This window comes from Dendropsophus ebraccatus, chromosome 1, assembly GCF_027789765.1.
Source record: "Dendropsophus ebraccatus isolate aDenEbr1 chromosome 1, aDenEbr1.pat, whole genome shotgun sequence".
Taxonomy (NCBI): domain Eukaryota; kingdom Metazoa; phylum Chordata; class Amphibia; order Anura; family Hylidae; genus Dendropsophus; species Dendropsophus ebraccatus.
The window spans coordinates 97,952,554-97,974,298 of record NC_091454.1 but is presented as its reverse complement, the minus strand read 5'-3'; the positions used below and the strand labels follow the sequence as shown (position 1 = coordinate 97,974,298).

The 21,745-nt window shown below is 42.6% G+C and overlaps 1 protein-coding gene across 1 annotated transcript in view; it reads left to right on the top strand.

The window, feature by feature from the left end:
* The window catches only part of ARID2 (AT-rich interaction domain 2), a 75,059-nt gene that overhangs the window by 50,849 nt on the left and 2,465 nt on the right, over positions 1-21,745 (top strand). Inside the window, exons 15-20 of the mRNA XM_069975953.1 lie at positions 250-3,107; positions 15,250-15,404; positions 15,549-15,687; positions 16,895-16,980; positions 18,912-19,029; positions 21,488-21,579. Of these exons, the coding sequence (XP_069832054.1) occupies positions 250-3,107; positions 15,250-15,404; positions 15,549-15,687; positions 16,895-16,980; positions 18,912-19,029; positions 21,488-21,579 (3,448 nt within the window). The remainder of the gene's footprint in view (positions 1-249; positions 3,108-15,249; positions 15,405-15,548; positions 15,688-16,894; positions 16,981-18,911; positions 19,030-21,487; positions 21,580-21,745) is intronic.

Here is a 21,745-nt window from a genome sequence, read left to right as displayed (position 1 = left end):
ACAAAAGCATAAAGTGCTGCTTATTTGCATTGTTTTATTTGTGAACAAATTTAATTGGCTGCTTTTAAGGCATACAGCCTGCAACTTTGGCTGACAGTGTACTTTCATGGAAACTTAGTATCCATTAATAGCTTAAGGGGAAAAGATATTCACATCGTACATGTATTTAAATGGTATTAGGACAAAAAAATAGATCACAGTGATGTTTTGTTCATTTAGTAACCCCCCTTTTTTTTCTTTTTCTCTCAGGAATGCCACAAGGAGCGGGAAATCCCTTCCAGAGACCTGTAGCTAACCCAGCTTCTAATCTAACTGCAACACAAATGTCTTTTCCTATTCAAGGTGTCCACAGTGTGGCTCAGACAGTTTGTCGTATGCCACAGATTCCCCATGGCCAGGCTCAGCAGCAACAGAATACCACAGTAACTGTAATACAGAACAAAACTCCAATTTCATGTGAAGTGGTTAAAGCTGCAGTTCTGCAAGGTTCTGTTCAACATTCAGGAGTTCCTGTCAGTATAGCCTTGGGGGGATCAACACAAGCTTCTCTAGTTCAGAACCCCAGCAATCCTGGGCAACAGGCTTCTGTTACAGTTGTGGGTTCTCAGGCCTTGTTTCACCATCCTTCTGTCATTCAGCAGCAGTCGCCTTTACACACTGTGGTACCTGGTCAGTTAACATCGGGCACTCCTTTGACAGTTATACAACAAACTGTACCTCAAGGTCACATATTTGGCAGGGTGCAAAGTATGCCAGCAGGTACATCTGGACTTCCACAAGGTCAGCAGTTACTTACCACATCATCACAGACTGTTCATGTCCCTTCCCAACAATCCCCAGCTTCCAACCAGCAGAAGGATACAGTTATCATAACTCCACAACAATATGTAACCACTTCATCTTCTAACATTGTATCGGCTACAACTGTACAAAGTTTCCAAGTAGCAGCAGGGCAAGTGGTTACAATAGCTGGTGTGCAAAATCCACAGACCTCTAGAATTGGATTTCAAAACATTGCTCCAAAACCGCTTTCTTCGCAGCAAGTATCCTCAACAACAGTAGTTCAACAACCACCACAGCAGCAGCCCCAGCAAAGTGTAGTAATTGTCAGCCAACCAGCTCAACCTGGTCAAGCATACGCACCAGCCATTCACCAAATAGTTCTTACAAATTCAGCTGCAATTCAGGCTGGACAAACTGTTCAGTTAACTGGACAAACAAATATAACGCCTTGCTCTTCTCCAGTACCAACTTCAAATAACCAGCTCCCACCAGTAATGACCTCTCCCCCTACCACTGCAGTTTCACAAGGACCCCCTCCTACTGTTAGCCAAATGCTTTCTGTAAAAAGGCAGCAGTTGTCACCAGCACCTCACCAACAGCAGCAGGCACAAGCTCAGCAACAACCACAGGCACAAGTGCAAGCTCAGCCATCCCAACAGGTACAAGTACAGGTTCAGCAGCAGCAACAGACCCAAAGTGGAGGTGTTGGACTAAACAGTCCTGCTGAGTCCAGCCTCATCAAACAGTTGTTACTTCCCAAACGAGGACCTTCAACACCTGGAGGAAAACTCATCCTCCCTGCTCCACAGATACCACCTCCTAACAATGCACGAGCACCAAGCCCACAGGTGGTATATCAAGTAGCCAATAATCAGACTCCTTCATTTGGTGTGCAAGGACAGACTGCAACTCCACAAATACTTGTTGGGCAACAAAATGTGCAGTTAGTTCAAAGTACAATGCAGAATCAAACTGCTGTACAAACTGTTCCAATCTCAAATTTACAGATTTTGCCAGGTCAGTTGATATCAAACTCTCCAGCAACAATATTTCAAGGAACTTCTGGCAACCAAGTCACGATAACAGTTGTGCCAAACACAAGTTTTGCTACTGCAACTGTAAGCCAGGGAAGTACACCTCAAATTATTGCACCAATGAGTGGAACACAACCTGGAGTTGGATTACAGGTACAGACACTTCCAGCTGCTCTTACACAACCAGGTGGGCAATTGCCAGGATCTGCTTCTGCTTCTTCCCCACCTTTTAAGGGTGATAAAATAATTTGCCAAAAGGAAGAAGAAGCAAAGGAAGCTACAGGCTTGCATGTACATGAACGAAAAATTGAAGTTATGGAAAACCCTTCTTGTCTGAAAGGTTCTGTTAACACCAGCAATGGGGAAACTAATGAAAATGAAGCGCTAATGGGAAACGTTTTGAATGGTAAAAAGTGTGACTCCAGTCTACCTCCTTCAAACTCAGGGAAAACTCTGAATGAGGCCAGTCAAGTGGTCACAAATGGGTCATCTGTGGAACTGGGGGAAAATGGAGCTTCTTTAAAACAAAACTCTGAACAGCGAGATATACAGGATGGTAAAACAGACTTTAAAAAGCCACAGCTTAACGGGGTTTGTGATTTTGAAAAGGGAGACTGTTCTCATTTGAGCAAAAACATTCCTAATCACAAAGCTTCCAATCATGTAGGAAATGGGGAAATCTCTCCAGTGGAGCAACAGGACCTTCTAGATTGTGCTCAACAAGTTACTGCCAAAGGTGATCAAGGGGAAAAACTTTCAAACGGACCTCTATTACCCAACAGTTTGTCACATTTTGCAAGTAGTACAAATGATCTTTCAAACCTTGCAATCCAGATACAGTGTGGTAATTCAATAGATTTACCTAATGGACCTGTAGTTTCCAGTTTGAGTTCAGATGTGCCTCAGCAACGTCCGACTGTTGTCGTCTCAACGCAGTCTACGGCTTCTGTTTTACCGGGTCATCAAGTTATTGCGGTGCCCCACATAGGAACTAGGATAACTCAACCTGCACTTCCTGCAGATACACGCTCTACGAATGGCACAGCAGAATGCAAAGCTGTGAAACGACCAGTAGAGGACAATGACAGGGAATCTGTCCCAGTTATTCCCAATAAAGTGGGAGTAAGGATTGTTACGATCAGTGACCCTAATAATGCTGGCTGTAGTGCAACCATGGTTGCTGTGCCAGCAGGTGTTGATCCAAGCACTGTAGCTAAAGTAGCAATAGAAAGTGCTGTTCAGCAAAAGCAGCAGCACCCACATACTTTTGTACAGACAGTTGTTGCACAGGTAAGTCCTAAGAAGTTTGCAATCGGTGCAAGTGTTTAGTGCTATAAAATGTGTGTATAATGTGCCAATGCACTGAGATCTTTTTATCACTGAATGTATGCAGTTTCGATGAGAGGTTTTCATCAGGAGGATTTTCAAGCTGTAACCTCAAAACTAAACTATTATTATTATTATTATTATTTATTTATAAAGCGCCCTTAGTTCCAGAGCGCTATACAATAGATAGGCAACAGGCAGGAACAATACAAGATCAGAAAACATTACATGAAGGCAAAAGACAGACTGGTACATGGGGGAAGAGGACCCTGCCCGCGAGGGCTCACAATCTATGGGGTATAGGGAGAGAAACAGGAGGTAAAGTGCAGCCATTCAAGTGTGATGCAGAGTTATTGTAGGTTGTAGCCTTGTTTGAAGAGATGGGTTTTCAGGTTACTTTTGAAGGACTTGATGGTGGATGAGAGACGGATGTGTCGGGGTAGCGAGTTCCAGAGTATGGGGGAGGCTCGGGCAAAGTCTTGGAGGCGGTTGTGCGAGGTACGAACAAGGGGGGAGCGGAGACGGAGGTCACTGGAGGATCGAAGGTTGCGTGAGGGATGGTAGCGGGATATCAAGTCAGAGATGTACGGAGGGGACAGGTTGTGGATTGCCTTGTATGTCATGGTCAACAATTTAAAGTCAATACGTTGTGCAATGGGGAGCCAGTGAAGGGATTGGCAGAGGGGAGAGGCTGAGGCAAAGCGAGGGGAAAGGTGGATTAGTCGGGCAGCAGAGTTAAGGATAGACTGGAGGGGATCAAGGGAGTTAGCTGGAAGGCCAGAGAGGAGGATGTTACAGTAGTCCAAGCGGGAGATAATTAGAGCATAGACCAGCAGTTTGGTGGAGTCAGGGGTGAGGAAAGAGCGGGTTCTGGAAATGTTTTTGAGGTGAAGGCGGCAGGAGGTGGTCAGGGCCTGAATATGTCGTTTAAAGGACAGGGCAGAGTCAAAGGTGACGCCAAGGCAGCGGACTTGGGGGACGGGACAGAGTACAGCCATTGATAGTGATTGACAGATTAGAAGGCGGGGTGGAGCGAGATGGGGGAAAGATGATAAGTTCTGTTTTGTCCATGTTGAGTTTAAGAAAGCGGGAGGAGAAGGAGGAGGATATGGCCGATAGACACTCTGGAATCCTGGATAGCAAATAGGTGACATCCGGACCAGAGAGGTAGATCTGAGTGTCATCGGCATAAAGATGGTACCTGAAGCCATGGGATTCTATGATATGTCCCAGGCCAGAGGTGTAGATGGAGAAGAGAAGAGGCCCGAGTACAGAGCCTTGGGGAACACCAACAGTAAGGGGACGAGGAGAGGAGGTGGTGTGGGAGTGGGAGACACTAAAAGTGCGGTTGGAGAGGTAAGAGGAGATCCAGGAGAGAGCTAGGCTAGTGACACCAAGGGATGAGAGGATTTGTAAGAGGAGAAAATGGTCAACTGTGTCGAAGGCAGAAGATAGGTCAAGGAGAAGGAGCACAGAGTAGTAGCGCGAGGTTTTGGCAGTCAGCAGGTCATTAGCCACTTTGGTGAGGGCAGTTTCTGTGGAGTTGTGTGAGCGGAAACCGGATTGCAGGGAGTCAAAAAGCGAGTTGGATGAAAAATGTGAGGAAAGTTCATGGTAGACATGTTGTTCCAGGAGTTTTGAGGCAAAGGGCACAAGCGAGATGGGGCGGTAGCTGGATAAGGAGGTAGGGTCAAGGGATGGCTTTTTGAGGATGGGTGTGATGTTGGATGTTTATATGGAGATGGGAAGATGCCAGAAGTTAGTGATAGATTGAAGAGATGGGTTAGTGCTGGGACAAGTGCTGAGGAGAGGTTGGGGACAAGTTGGGATGGAATAGGGTCAAGTGCGCAGGTGGTGAGGTGCGATGTGGAGAGTAGTTTGGAGAGATGTTCTTCTGTGATGGTGGAGAGGTGAGTTAGTGGGGACGGGCAGTAGACAGGCATTAGGGGGGGCTGGGGGGACTGTGAGTTGAAGCTTCCTCTGATGTCATTGATTTTCTGCTTGAAGAATGTGACGAAGTCCTCAGCAGAGATGAGAGATGTGGGGGGTGGAGAAAGGAGTTGAAGGTGTTAAACAGTTGCCTAGGGTTATGAGATAAGGAAGATATGAGGGAAGAAAAGTAGTCCTGTTTAGCAGAGGTGAGGGCAGATTTGAACTCAAGGAGTGCTCTCCTGTATGTTTGGAAGTGTTCCTCAGAGTCAGTCTTCTTCCAGCGCCGTTCAGCAGCTCTGGACACTCGCCTTAGTTGTTTGGTTAGGTCGGTGTGCCAGGGCTGTCTGTTCGTGCTTCGTGTTTTCTTTTTCGTGAGAGGGGCAACAGAGTCGAGGGCTGAGGTTATTGTGGAATTGTAGAAGGTTGCGGCTGTGTCAGTGTTGTTCAGAGAGTGTATGGTGGAGAGAGGCAGAAGGGAGTCAGAGAGTGTTTGAGTGTTGAGGTTTCTGAGGTTCCTGCGAGGGTGGGCAAGTTTCTGGACGGGGGGGGGGGGGGCAGATGAAGAGAGGAGAAACAAGAAAGTTAGGCGGTTGTGGTCAGAGATGTGGAGGGATGTGCTGGTGAGATCAAATATGGGGCAGAGGCGGGAGAAGATGAGGTCCAGTGTGTGGCCCTTTTTGTGAGTTGCCATGGTGGACCACTGTGTAAGGCCAAAGGAGGAGGCTAGTGATAGGAGTTTAGAGGCGGGTGATTTGGTTGTGTCGATGGGGATGTTGAAGTCGCCCATGATGATGGTGGGAATATCTGTTGAAAGGAAATGCAACAGCCAAGTGTTGAACTGGTCAAGGAAGGTGGTTGCGGAGCCTGGTGGTCGGTAGATGACGGCCACTTGGAGGTTAGAGGGGGAATAGATACGGATAGAGTGTACTTCAAAGGAGGTGAGGGTGAGAGCAGGGAGAGGAGGGCTTGGCGTAAAGGAGCAGTTGTCCATTAGCAGCAGGCCAACCCCGCCACCAGGCTTATTGCCAGGGCGGGGGGTGTGAGTAAACTGGAGCCCACCGTAGGAAAGTGCAGCAGGGGAAGCAGTGTCAGTAGGGGACAGCCATGTTTCAGTTATGCCTAGGAAGAAGAAGTTGTGGTAAAGAAAGAGATCGTGTATGAATGTAGGTTTATTGCAGACAGAACGTGCGTTCCAGAGAGCAGCAGAGAAAGGGACAGGGGGAGGGGGGTCAGGACGGATGCGTATGGTGTTAGAGGGGCGCCGCCGTGATCTAGAAGAATGTGGACGAAAGGAGGGCAGTGGAGTATAGGAGTTCAGGTGGGGAGGGCCAGGGTTTGGTGAAATGTCTCCAGCAGTGAGAAGTAGCAGAGACAGTAGGTGTGAGTAGGTAAGAGGGCGCAGACATTGAGAGCATTTGTAGGTAAAGGTTTTAGTGTATGGAAAGAGGATAAAAGGAGGGGTGAGATCAGCGGGTAAAAGAGCTGGAGAAATAAAGAGATTGTTACTTGGTGTGGGGAGTGGAGGGTTAACACAGAGTTTGAGGATAACGGAAGCAAAGGTGAAATCCAAAATAAACATTGTGAGCAAAGAGAGGGAGAGGAGATGAGAATATGGCGGAGTGTTACCTTTGGTTTAATTTTGGTATTAATTCATTTTTCACACTTAAAATGGCTCACTTAGATGGACTCACAGATGACCAGGGTCACATATGACCCAGAGTCCAGAATATATAGGGATTTAGCAATCACTAGTACCAGGTGTGATACATGGGGTGGGTGGGGACTGGAGTTGAGTGAAGACAGGGGAAACAGATAAACAAGGCTAATGAAAACAAACTATTACAGCTCAGTGCTTAGGAGGTGCAATAAATGCCAATACAGATGGGATGAAAGACAGACATACCAAAATTAAACACAAGTATTCAGGGAACAATGAATGAACACCTGATGGATGCCTCTGTATAGGCATAGAAATGAGCACTTCATATGGGTTTGTTTGACCTGTGTGTCAGCAGTGTTGGCACATACAGTGCTAAATGCATTTCATCCTACATTTGAAGTTTTGTTTACTGCCTGTTCTAAAACTTAAGTATCTTGCCCCCTGCTGGTGGTTTAGTATATGATTTATCCAGAAAAAAAAAAGTTGAAATTTCTGCACTACCAATAAGAGTATGCATATTTAGATTATGATTACCAGTATAATTTGTTTGACTATATTTATATGAGAAAATAATTAGGAATGAACAGTGGCAATGACTTGTGTAATGTTTCTAGAGTTTATCAGGAACACTGAAAGTCTGTTACAACCATTGAGTATAGTTGTGGTAATATTTTTGCTGTTTGTTTGAGGGGATTCCATAAGTATGAGCTCTGAGTTCCAGCTATATCTTATTTCAATTTTATTAAAAAAACATTTTTTTTTCACCAGAGTACCTTTTTAAGAAACAGCCCTTAAAGGGAACATGTCACCATGAAAATACTAAGATATGGGCATCATGTTATAGAGCAGAAGGAGCTTAGCAGATTGATTATATATATATTTTTTTATGGACAAATATTTAGTATAACGTGTAATTTATTGATTGAAATCTTTGATGTTTCCATGCTAAGGAGTCCAGTCCATTAAGTGACACTGTGCACTGGACTCCTTATCACAGAATGAGCAGGGATTTCAATCCACATGTTATACAGAATCTTTTCCCACAATGATGTATATCAATCTGCTCAGTTCTTCCTACTCTATAACATGATGCTGATAGATTAGATAGCATTGTCTTGTTGACAGGTTCCCTTTAAATCACAATTAAAAGTTAATGTGTCTGACCTGTAATTCCATACATATCCCGTGGGTGATTTAGCAAAAAGTGTTTTCTTATTTTGTACAAGTCTTTGAAAAGAAGTCCCCCTGTCATTAGAAAAAATGTTTGACAATGTCTGTTAGTTTTAATAGGGGCCTCAATGTTCAGACCCCGATCAGTTGCTGGATATGTGGCTGCGACTTATAGTTGAGCATTATAAGCCTGTTTCTGTGGTTTAAAGGGGTTGTCCCAGCTCCCCACATTCTGCTCGGGACCGCTGCATCCCCCTCTCACTTCCGGGTTCAATGCAGAGGGAGCTCGGAGGGGACTCAACGGTGCTGAGCTTAATTTGCTTGGCTGTGCTGTGTCTCCCATTACATGTCTTCAGGCACAGTTCAAGCCTTGGAGACATGTGGGATGTCAGAGGGAGACAATAAGATAAGTTAAAACCTACTTACCAGTCCTGTCACTGCTTAGCCACCACTATCATAGCTGATAATGGTGTTCTGGATCCAAGGCAACCGCTGTCAACATGACAGTAATAAAATTCTTTTTTCGCATTTCCTATCGCATAACAAAAGTTTACCCATTTAAGAAAAAAAAAAAAACTGCTTTATTGTGCTATTGTGACCTGCATCATACTTATTTTAATGATACAAAGCTTCAGTATCTAGCACAGCTCCAGATGTAATGCATCGGTCACTTGAGTGCTGGGGCTCTATCAATCAGCTGTTCACCGGGTGTTCCAAGAGGCAGATATCTGGAAGATTTATTAAGCCAAAGCCAGGAACAGGCTACAAACAAAGAATAGTTCAAAAATGAAAGGCTGAGATTTTCCCCCTCTTTTCAAATCCATTCCTGGCTTTTGCTTGAAAAAAAAAAAAAAAACGTCATATCTGTGTGTAAAAGGACACCACAACCAATCTATTATTGATGGCTTTTCCTAAGGATACGCCATCAGTTTTAAAAGCCTGAATAACCCTTCTAACACTAGACTGACATTATTTTATTTTAGGTTGTGTTTTACAAACCCCTTATATATCAGTCTGGAGGAACAGTTGTGCCAAAGAAGTACTTGATTTCTTTGTCTGGGATATAATAGTTTATTTATCTTGCAGCAAGAAAGCAGGATTAATTTGGCAAGTTTTCTAGGTATGCTGGGCATTTGACCAGTGCAGAGGTCAGTGTGCAGGAATGGTTAGAGGATGACGTATGGTTATCAGTAGTGTTGACTGGATCTGTCAAAATGTTCATGTTCAGAAATGTTATACAAACGCGAACGCTTGGAGTTTAATTCTTTGTGGCTGCTGAAGTTAGATGCTGCCCCAGGGAGTCCTAGGCTGTATCTATGTTTTCCTGGCAGCCCTAGGACGGCATCCAACTTCTGCTGCCGCTGCAAATTGGAGGCTGAGAGTTTGGGTATAGAGAACGTTGTCGATCCTGAACATTTTGACTGATGTGATCAACACTAGTCATCAGTGAATGTTGTATCCTGTGATAGCTATATACGGGTGTCACCTTTCATTGTATCTCTGCCTGTGATATGGAGAACTACAGAGATGTCATCTTTGTAGTATAGGAAGTGGTGACTTCTCTTTTGGTTTATTGTTCAGAGTGAAAACTACTAGACTTCAGGATATTTTTATGTAGAATAATCCCTATATAATTTCAAAGCTTTGGCTGTCTAGACATGATGAGAGTTGTAGTTTTGCAACAGCTGTAGGGTTGCAGGTGTGACACCTGTCCACTAGGAGTAATGTAGGGTTTAATAATTTAAGTATGGATTTGTCATATGTCATGTTATCTTGTTGATAATTATTTGGGGATGTACTTGAATTATTTGTATAAAATAAGTATTTTAATACTGGAATGTGATTAGTATTTACACTGATGAACAGTCCCTTTTTATTATATAAATAGAGGAGCTGCCCACTCCTTTCAGTAGTCATCATATGAAATGCACATGTACACATTGGGATTAATTCAAACATATAAACTTCATGAGCCCCACCCTTTTTTCATGACCATTTTACCCAGGAGAGCTGACATAGTGTTGGAATATGGGAGCAGCACTCATTATAGGGTTTGTACCTTTTTAAATGTAGGGGTCACAGCACCAAAATGCCTGCCAGGCAGGATGTTTCACATGTCATAAGTTTTTTTATAAAATGAGTTGCCTTTTAAACCAGTGGAAAATTAAAGGGTTTTTGGTAGTTATATGCATTAGTGCCTCCAGACCCCTCCCCTACTTTAAACTACAGTAATCAGTAAATTGAACTGGTAATACGAGTGGAGGTCCACAGGTAGCAAGGGTTCGGATGCATAGGTGTTGATACAGCAATGTAGTAGCACTGGTGCAGTGCAAATGAAGAGAGTAGTAGCTTGTGGATCACTCTATGTGCGCCCTGTGGTGCTTTTCCTTTTCTTTCTAGTTTTCAGTAATCATTAGTAAATGGCTTAAAAGATGCTTATTCTGAACCCATAATTTATCGTTCAGCCCAATCCCCATTTGTGGCCTTACTGTCAGTGAAAGGAAGTAAGTGGAAATTTAAAAATTACAGTTTTGGATTCAATAGGATTCAGATTCAGCAGCCCAGTTTAAACTTAAACTGGTGTAATCTGCCCATAGCAATCAATTACAGCTCAGCTAAAAAGCTCTGGTAAAATGAAAGCTAAGCTTTGGTTGGTTGCTGTGGGCAGTTTACATTAGTTTGTTTTTGCCCAGATTTAACTTAAATGTCTTTAAAACCTTTTCACTAGGTATGAGTGAACTTACAGTAGGACCGAAGCAAAGCGCTTGGTTAGGATTGGCCGGCAGCATATATCGGGCTGCTAGCTAGGATACCAGTGCCGCTCCTCTTTGGGATGGAAGTTTCCCAGGACTGGATTTAGCTTTTTCTGGCACTTGGGGAGGAGCTGCACAGACTTCAAAGCCAGCAGCCTGACAAGCTGCTGGCTGATGCTAACTAAGAGCTTTGCTTTGTTCTTACTGTAAATTTGTACATCCCTACTTTTTTCTAATGACTGTAGTAGGAGAGAGTTTGTTGCTGACAGTCATTTATATGTTGTCTCCCCTTGATTACCACAAATGCCCATAGGAGTTTGCCTGTTGCATGACAGCAGGGCCCCTGCCCCAACTAATAGGAGCAGAGAAACCTTACTATCCTTGTAGATGAACCCCTTAGATGCTGTGGGCAAATTGTGATTGTGTCATTTAAGTGGCTACTGGGCATCTGTCACCCCATTGGCACCAAGGCAATACAGTCATTGGGATGCAGATGGGTTTTCATGGCCAAAGGGGGGGCCTAATGAAGGCCACTGCAGAACCTTGCTGATGATCTGAGTGCCCAATAGGAGAAATCTGCTGCCGTTTGCTCTATCGTCTTGGCCACTGCTCAGATTAGATATCCCAATACATCCAGGCGCACAAATACTCTATTTATCGTAGCCACCTGTCGGCCATATATGCTATAGCAGGCTGCACACGTACCATTATATGCACTTTGTTATTCGGCCCCACTGTGTTGGGGTCTTGGACCATATTGAGCAGTACACACACTCCTGATGACATCACCTTACAGGTGACAGAGACACGTAGGGATGCCTCTGAACTAATATGTGGTAATATATATCTTCATGGCATGTTGGTCTGCAAATGTCCTTATATCCATATTGTGCCTCAGAAGTAATTGAGATCTCTTGTTGGTCTTGACTTCAGTCACTTGGCCTAAAGAAGGACTTAAAGTGACACTGTCACCCCCTATTTGCATTCTGACTGCTCTCCACAGGTGTAAAGGGTAAATGTTACAGCTTTCATTACTTATTTTATATCACACCTCATGGTGCTTGTTCTGGTAAAAAGAAATTTTTATCACCTGTGGATTGATATATGTGGGCGGGGCCTTGCAGCCGATGTGTTACATCGGCCCCCTCAGCGGCCAGTGGTCTGGGACAATCTAGGGGGTGGGGCCTGGAGCTTTAGCCTGGCCCTTCCAATGGCTGCTGAGGGGGCGGGGTCTATGCGGCGATGACGTCACGTGGCGGGGCTAAGTGGCGCTAGGGGCGTAGCGATGTGGCACATAGGCCGCGAGGCCCTGCCCACGTATACCAATCCACAGGTGATAAAAATGACTTTTTACCAGAACAAGCACCAAGAGGTGTGATATAAAATAGGTAATGAAAGCTGTAACATTTATCCTTTACACCTGTGGAGAGCAGTCAAAATGCAAATAGGTGGTGACAGTGTCACTTTAAGGTATGCCAAATATTTGCTCACCCGCCGGTAAATGTAGAGAAAAGGAGTGCTAAGGCCCTCTAGGCAAGGTAGAGTATAAATATTACTATCGCTTACACTCTACATTTATACTTTACCTTTCTACCTTGCCTAGAGGACCTTAGCACTCCTTTTCTCTACGTTTATTCAATTTAATCCCTTGGGGTTTAGGGACATAAGGTTAAGCTCGGCAATCTACCAGCTGTCGAACTCACACTACCCTTTTCTTTGTTTCTTACCTTACTGTGCCTATAGCTAGGCCGGGGGCGGGTCTAAGTTTTTTTTTTCCCCACATAATCTGAGACACTGTGCAGTTATTTGACTTTGTGGGCATGGTTTCAGGATTTAGACCCTCAGAGACGTGGTATGACAGGGAGTGAGCGCTGGGGAGCAGAAGGTCTCGGCTGTCTTCTGCTTCCTTTTTTTTGTAATATACCTGTTGCCAAAATAAACATTTTGTTAAAAGTTTTTATCAGTTGGAGTTGGGGCTGGGCCGGTATACCGCAAAAATACAGATACCGTCACTGGCGTCTGTTAACCGACCTCAACTCTGCCAGGACGGTATCTGCGGTATTTCCCCCACACACACACCACACCCGGCGGCCGCATGCTCTGGTGTAGGGAGAGAGAGGGGTGCCGGGTGGAAAGGTGGAAGCTGGAAAGCTGATGCTCCGATTCACCTCCCGAGCCAGGACGCACATATACTGCTGCAGGGCAAGGGATCCTGCTGCTGGGGCTAAAGAGGAAGGCTGGAGATGTGACAGGCTGCACACAGACGGCAGCGTCCCCTCCAGTGTGTGCTTTGCGCTGCTGCTGCCGGGCGGCTCACTTCTCCTAGCTTCTCTGGAAGCTGCACGGTGAGCCCTGACCCCCCTCTCCCGCACATACAGTTGGGGTCAGGTATGGGTCGGCACCTCCATGCTTTACTGGCCACCGCACTCTGTCCCCGCACAGGAATCCTCGGAGCCCCGTTATCTTTTCTCAGTGATGGAAGAAGCCATGTGTGACGCTCTGCCCGGGACACAGATATATGTGCTACATCACTGAGTGACAGGGGCCGAGGATTCCTGTGCGGGAGAGAGCGGTGCCCAGGGGAGCAAGGAGGTGCTGACCTATACCTGACCCCTGCAGCCACTGAGTGACTGGGGGTAGATAGATAGATGATAGATAGGAGATAGTTAGGACTCCTATCTATCTATCTCCTATCTGTCTATACATACACATAATAGATAGAGCAAACAATATAGGCAGCACACTAAATGAACTGTGGAGGCCAGCAGTCGAATACCAAGTCAGCTAGTAAAAAATACTCTGCAGCACTCCGATGGTAATACAAGCGTGGATTTATTCCATATAACAATATGCAGCAAACTTCAAGTAATATACGATGGTTCGGTGTCTCCTACGCCATTTTAAAGTGGCACTTGAAAATGGCGTAAGAGACGCCAAAACGTTGTGTATTACTTGTGAAGTTTGCTGCACATTGTTATATGGAATAAATTCACGTTTGTATTACCATTGGAAAATTGGGTTTTAAAAAGGGGTGTGGCTTTTAAAAGGGGCGTGTCATAATTATCGGTCAATTTATCGTTACCGTGGCTACATGTACGATAAACCGCGATATTGATTTAGGCTATTATCACCCACCCCTAGTTGGAGTGCTCAGACCTTCACAGAACGAGCCAGGAGAGATGTGCGCTGCTTCCACTGTCTGTGAGAGAGATGGCCTCGTAGACTTAGTCCTTTTACACAGTGAGATTGGGCCTGTTGCAGTGACTGTGGCTGCACAAATGATCAGTGTACAATCAGCCATTTAAATGCAAGAACAGGGTCTGTTGTGCCAGTACAGTGAAACTTTCAAAATATTTGGCAAATTGATTTGGTGTCACTTGTGACTCATGAGCTGACCGATTTGTTGAGTCTGATTTCTGATATTAACTTAGCGGTGCCATTCACTTGTATGAGTGAAAGGGTCATACAACATGCTCATACAACATATATATGTGTGTATATATATATATATATATATATATATATATATATATATACATCTCAATCCCTTTTTTGCATAAGGTGGATAAGGAAAAACTGCCTGCAAAATTGCAGTGTGAACCCAGCTTTTTTTGTTCCTCCCCATTCTGCTTTCAGGTTATCTTGAGATACAGATATAAAATATAAAAAAGAGTGGCTAGTCTGTTTTCAGCTCCACCTTTTTGTACAGTAGACATACAAAATGACAAATAATAAAAAAAATGATTGCCATTAATGACTATTTCAGTAGCGACAAGAGACAAGACAGTTTACTAGACATTATGTTGCTGCTGTGGTGTAACACGTTTTAATATTAAACTAAGGCTGGGTTCACAATACGTTTTTTTTTGTTTTTTTTTCCCCCCCGTTCTTTTTTTTTTTTTTCATGTTTTTCTCCCTTTTTTATGCAACAAACGGATGAAAAAAACTGGTTGCAAAAACGTAGTGTGAACCCAGCCTAATTTAGATTGCACTTGGGTTTATGGAACCCATGTTTTGCAGTACAGTAATGTTACGCTTTCTGTTACAATTGTTTTCCAATGAATTGGGAAGAAAAATTGTAAATTGGCAATTTTATAAAATAAAATGTGTATTCTTGATGTGTGTGTATAAGCTGTATTAGCTTTGGCATACTTTTTTACTCTTGGGCTGGGTTCACACTACGTATATTTCAGTCAGTATTGTGGTCCTCATATTGCAACCAAAACCAGAAGTGGATTAAAAACACAGAAAGGATCTGTTCACACAATGTTAAAATTGAGTGGATAGCTGCCATATAACAGTAAATAACGGCCATTATTTCAATACAACAGCCGTTGTTTTAAAATAACAGCAAATATTTGCCATTAAATGGCGGCCATCCACTCAATTTCAACATTGTGTGAACAGATCCTTTCTGTGTTTTTAATCCACTCCTGGTTTTGGTTGCAATATGAGGACCACAATACTGACTGAAATATACGTAGTGTGAACCCAGCCATAAAATGTATTTGATACATTTTGTGCTTTGAACAAATTAAAAAAAAAGACTATTGTAACACCAGTGTTGATATTTTATTTGTATAATCTCCAGACTACACCGGTAACAGCGCTACCAGCATTGCAAGTTCATGGCCACCTAGTTGGTTCTCAGCCCTCTCCATACCCTTCTACAACAACAGGTCACCCTGCCGAACAAGTAAAGAAACCAGGGCAAAACTTTATGTGCCTGTGGCAGTCATGCAAAAGGTAAGAGTTTATGAAGTTAGGCAAAGCAAAAGCCCAGTGATGTGTCCTAAGATTTAGAATTGGTATGTTGAAATTTAGTATGAAAGGTATGTTGAAAGTTTGTGATCTCTTAGCGAACAAACCTTTTTTTTTTTTTTTTTTAAGGTGGTTTGAAACTCCGTCCCAAGTGTTCTACCATGCTGCAACAGAGCATGGTGGTAAAGATGTATATCCTGGCCAGTGCCTGTGGGAAGGCTGCGAGCCCTTTCAGAGACAGAGGTTTTCATTTATCACTCACTTACAGGTAAGTTGCATTTTGGTAAAGCTAGTGTTAGAAAAAGTATTGATGATGTAGTTCTTGGAGAACCTTTTTTAATCTCTTACCTTCCCTGTGGTTTTCTTCATTCTGAGTCATAACCTTTTGTATTTTTCTGTTGACTGTTATATAATTGGCTTATTTTATTGTGGGAGAAGTTATTCTTTTTATTGGTACCTTCTGTTTAACCATATAATGTGGTATGCAACCAGAAATTGTTTGTCGACTGAAATTGAAAGTAAAATGCAAAGTAAAGTCTGTAAGCAGTCATTTTTTCCGCTATCAAAAATATGTTTTGCTATGTAGCTATTTATTGATTTATTTTGAGGGTTGCAGTGGTGATGTGGTGATGATAGCATCAGGATAGGCGTGGCACCTGTCAAATAACTGTATAAATAGACTGGCAGCTGTGGTTACCAGTTGTGGGACTTGTCCTTACCTAGTTTAGCACTGTTAACTTCGATTGGATAGTCTCAGGCAATTTAGGAACACACTGTGACATCCATTTGATAATTTACATTTCTACTAAGACTTAGCAGCAAAATGCAACAGCACAAAGATATAAGGGTGCGTTCACACTTACAGGATCTGCAGCAGATTTCAGCAGATATCAATGTAACTAAATAACTGAACGCCACAACAAATCTGCTGTGGATCCTGTAAGTGTGAACGCACCCTAAGAAAAGTTCTGGAGCAAGATGCTGCTGTTGCTCCTAGAAATATATGAATAAACTGACAAGTTAACGTTTTTTTTTTTTTTTTTTAAGTTTAAACTATTTTATTAAACAATTTAATGTTTTGATATTCTGCAGTATTAAAAATACATTTTCCTTTTAAAACAACCAATATTTTGACAGAAAAACATTAAAAAATATAAATTTTTTGTTTCCCCTAAAGGATCGTATTTGTTGAAAGGATTTCCTCCAACAAAAGGAATAAGATACATGAGTAGCAGGCCTCTCTCACGACAAGGCTTGCATTAGGTGTTGTTAACTTATGTTAGGTGTTAACTTATTGTTAACAGGGAGGCGTCACTACAGATTGACAATGACCAAACAGTGCTACTACAGTTATTCCTACTAGAAATGTATCCCCCCCCCCCCCCCCACCCAGAGAGGCATTCTAGGAAAAAGTACCCCAGGTATGTTGTTTTAACACTTATATCTACAGATATATATTTTTTGTGTGCTTACAGGACAAACACTGCTCAAGAGAGGCTCTTCTTGCTGGATTGAAACAAGAAGAGCAGACCCAAGCCGGAAATCAAAAATCTTCCAATAAGTAAGAGCATTGTTGCATGAGTATTCTTAAAGAAGCAATCTGTGTTTTTTTTGTGTGTGTGTTTTTTTTAACGTGGCCCTTACAGCTGACTTGCCTGTATACTCCCTTGGGCTGATCTTTTTCCTGCGACGGCATTATTCCAGCACTCCCACGCCGCTGAGATTCACGCTGACACTCTTTTGGCTGTCCTGAATGTACAGAGATTTAAAGTCACTGTTCTATGCATGTCTATGAGAGCACTCTATGGAGACGCATAGAAATAGTTGATTTTACGGTTTTCAACCGCTATAGATTTGTGAGAGTCAGAGGACAGATCACGTGGGCATCAGCAGGATTTTAAAGGTGTCCGAGCACCTGTATAATGCTGCACCGTGAAAAACAATCAGAGTACACAGGCAAGCATGCTGCTTAAGCGGAATGCTTAAGATTGCCATACATGGTGAAATGGTCCTCTGAGTAAACATGTATGGCATCTTCCAGTTTCCTCTCCTTTCTGCTTACTTCCATAGTTTTGTCTTTCGTATTACATAAGACAACAACTGATATACCTTGATAATATCCAACAGCACTAATATGTTAAGTGTAATGATGGCTTTCCACACCACTTTATCATGTTGCCATTGACATGGCTTGTCCTCTCACTCACTCACACTGAGTAAAACAGGCAGAAATTCCAAACAGAACCCCTGCTGCGGACTCCGCTTAGAATCCCACCTGCCTCAGTGTCTTAATGTAATGTGTTGCTCGCCTCTGCTCTTCGCTCAAAGAATTGACCTGTCAGTTCTTTGAGCGGAGAGCGGCCGAAAGCAGAGACGCTTGGAATTTCAGCCTGCTTTGCTCAGTGTGAATGTACCGTTGAAATTTTGTTACTCTTTGTACTATTTTATTTATTTATTTATTTTTTTTAATTAAAAAAAAAAGTTCCTGATCTTGATGCATGCAAATATTTGATGATTTTTTTCATCACTCTTCAATTTTGTAAAGTTCTGTGAAAAATGGGTACAGATTTACACCTGGTCATAGCCTAGCGGCTTAGCATAGGTTTCTTCTGCCTTTTGAGACCGAAATGTGCATCCTTCACACATGAAGCATCCGCAGCTAGATCCTATGTGGATCCCTGCCCTGTCACTTCCCTCTCAGCCATTGTGCTACCCCGCCGCAGCACACTGATTGGCTGAGCAGGACACGCCCAAAGCAAGCCGGATCGCTAAGCCGGAAACGCCCAAAGCAAGCCGGATTGCGGAGCAGGTAATGTATAAGCTCCGGGGGTTAACGGGGCGGTCTCCCGACATACTGGCAGCAGGATGTCCGCCCCTAGACTTTACAGGGCAGGGATCCACACAGGATCTAGCTGCGGATCCATCCTGTGTGAAGGCGCCCTTAAAAATTTTACTAGAAAACTTTAGTTTTCGGCTTAGTGTATAAAATGCCATACTTAATAAATTGTAAGGCTTCCTTTACACAGATCTTGAGCACTTATGTGGCATTTTCCAGCTCATTACTGTCATGTGATTCAAAGACTTTGAATAAAGCATGTGAGAAAAAGAAATCTCTACACACTCACTTAATCACTCATGCATTTTTTAAACCTATGGAGGAATAAATGTGACAAACCTACTGCAGTTAAAAAAAAAAAAAAAACATAGCTACAGTATGCTGCATTTTGGAAAAATTGCCCCAGACCCCAATACGCCACTAAAGTAAGAGGAAGAGCCAGAAGCGCAAAAAAAAAAAAAAAAAAAAGCATTGTAGGTGTAGTCTTTTCTATTTCCATATTGATTCACAGCTAATATCTGGCTGCATCATTTTTTTCGCGAACAGTGTATTTTAATGCAAAATTATCTGCAATATCCACACTTGCAATGTAAAAAGAATGTTAATATGAGGGAACTGGCATTCTTACATGAATTTTTTTTTTCTTCTCTTTGTAGACAACCCTCGTCAGGGACACCCAACCCTCGAGCTCAAAAAGCGATTGTGAACCATCCAAGTGCTGCCCTCATGGCACTGAGACGGGGATCAAGGAACCTGGTTTTTAGAGACTTTACAGTGAGTTTAATAGTAATCTTAAAGAATGTGCGCCTCATTTGGCCATTAGTTTACTTAAAATTATACACCACAGTTATCAGTGCTTCAAGTTCAGTGGTTTGGTGACCACTTACAGTTACTTACAGTTCTGAGTTCACACAGTATCCTTGCGATAGAACCAAAGAACAGAATGAGATGTATCTTTTTTTGTGTTGTGATATCTGTCTAGCGGTGCCGCCAACTACATAGGCAGCCAGGGTGACAGTGTCTCTTTAAAGTGAATGTTAGCTTCAATTCATTTTCCAACCTGCTGACACTAAGAGTGCAACAAAACACAATGGTACCTTTTAATATATATATCTGTGTTTTTATAAAATAGAAAAATGCTTTTAGGGTGCCCTCACACACTTCTTGTCTAGCATTTTTCAGGCTGAAAAAAAATTAACTGTAGAAAAGGCGCCAATGTGTTGCATGGTGTTTTATTCATGCATTCCCTTTTTTTCTGGGATTTTTTCTAGTGTTTTTATTTTGTGTAAGGCTTGGTTCACACTACTGTTTTGCAATAAACCGATGGAAAACATATATGCATTTGTGTCTATCCGTTTTGACCTGTTTTTCTATTGACTTCCATTATAAAAAAAAAAAAAAAATAGGCTGAAAACATCCATTTTTAACGTACACAGAAATGCAGTCAACCTTATTTTTGTGAAGGTCAACAGAAAAACTGATCAAAAGAAATCCATCGTTTTTTACATCCGTTTTTTTTTTTTTTTTTTGCAAAAATGGTTAAAACAAACTGATTGCAAAAACGTATTTTGAACCCAGCCTTAATGACTTTTTTGTGATTTAAGAGTTTTTGTGTGCTCTTCCATCACATGACCTAGATGCTGGATTACAAAAGGCAACAAAAAATGCTAGGGAAAAAAAGCCACAGTTTGCCGAAAATATGGCCCACACTCAGCATGCTGCATTTTCACAAGATTGCCATACAGTCTCAAAAACTCCAGAGGGGAGAGAAAAATGCCATGTGTGTAAGGCAGGCCATAAACTTCTATTGTGTTTTTATTGCTGTTTTTCTGAGAGAGTGTGGAGCCAGCCTTATTCTTCTTTGCAAAGTCAGAGGCTTTTCCGTGCTCCTAAAAACAGCAAGCTGGAAAGCCTACATGCCCTTCCTCCTATGTCTAGGATGGGATAGCCAGCGACCAGGCTCTTCAACTTGCAATTTTCATGGGCTTGGAAAGCCTATGTGACACTCTGCACCATAGAATGTCATACACAGCATATTTTATGGAAAACTGCCACTGCAGTTTTTGAGCCGAAGACAGAAGGGAATCCAGTGGAAACTCCTTCCATTATACCTCCCATTACTTTTAACACCACTTCTAGTTTTGGCTCAGAAACTGCAGTGGCAGTTAAAAAAAACAAAAAAACAAAACAAAACTGTGTGACAGCAGCCTAAAATAATTTTTCCAGATTATGAAAGCACAGGTGAATATATTAGGGAAATTTATTACGCAGTCTTACAACAGGAATTTTTGTTGCACGTAGCAATCAGAGCTCAGCTTTTATTTTACCAGGGTTCAGGAATATTTAAAAGCTGACCTGTAATTGGTGCCCATGGGCAACAAAGAACATTATTGTAAGTCCCCCCCCCCCCCCCTCCCCCCCATGTGTCTCCTTGCCCTAAGGAGACTTTGATTTTCTGAATAATCGAGCACCCATCTGCTAGATCAGCGCTTTCTTACAGAACCTATTACACAGCGTTATTATCGTACAGCAAGGGCTGCATGGACATTGTTAGTGATGTCCATGCAGCCCTTGCTTTGGTGTAAAACAATAAAGCTATTAATTACCTGATCATGTTTCCCGATGTCCTCCAACTATGTCTGGAATTACCCACCATCACAGCTGAAGCTCTGACTTCTGGTCCCTTTCTCTGAAGTGATTGGCTGAGTGGCCTGTCACTTTCAAAACAAGGTAGGCTTGCTATAAATATGTGGTGTAGCAAATATGTGTTGGGGTTTTCAAAACCTTTTTCACTTGTACTAGAAAAATCAGAGCTTGCTGCAATTTTTCAAAACCACTGTATGCTTATTTAGTGTAGAATGCCACAGACTTTACCTTACAAATCCTTTACCTTACTAATCCTCATGTAAAGCAAAATCTTTCCAAAATTATCCCCACTTGAATAGTTTTTTGCCTTTGCATAAAAGCCTAAATTTTAAAACTGTCAGGCATAGCAAAACTCTCCAGTATATTGTATCTCATGCTGTCTGTTTTGAACATCAGGCAGGAGCTCTGGCTTCATAATGGGAGCTACGCTTACACTGATAAGTAATGTGTTACTAAAAAATGTTTTGTTTTGTTATTTTGGCCAGTACAAGCACTCATTATAGGAGCACCTTGCCCACCTGTATGTGGGTGATGTCTGTTATAAATTGTTTTTTTTAATGAATGTTTTTCTTTCCCTTGTGTAAAGGATGAAAAAGAGGGACCAATCACTAAACACATCCGTTTAACAGCTGCCTTAATATTAAAAAATGTTGCAAAACACTCAGAATGTGGTCGTAGGTAAGTGCAATCCTAATGTTTATTTCAGCTAATGTTACAACCAGAGGTAGTTTTAAAGGGGTATTCCCAACATCAGAAGTAATCCCCTGTACACTGGATTGGAGAAAACAAGCTGATCTCAGTTATGGAGCTTGCATGACAAAGTAAAAGACTGTTTACCTCTTCA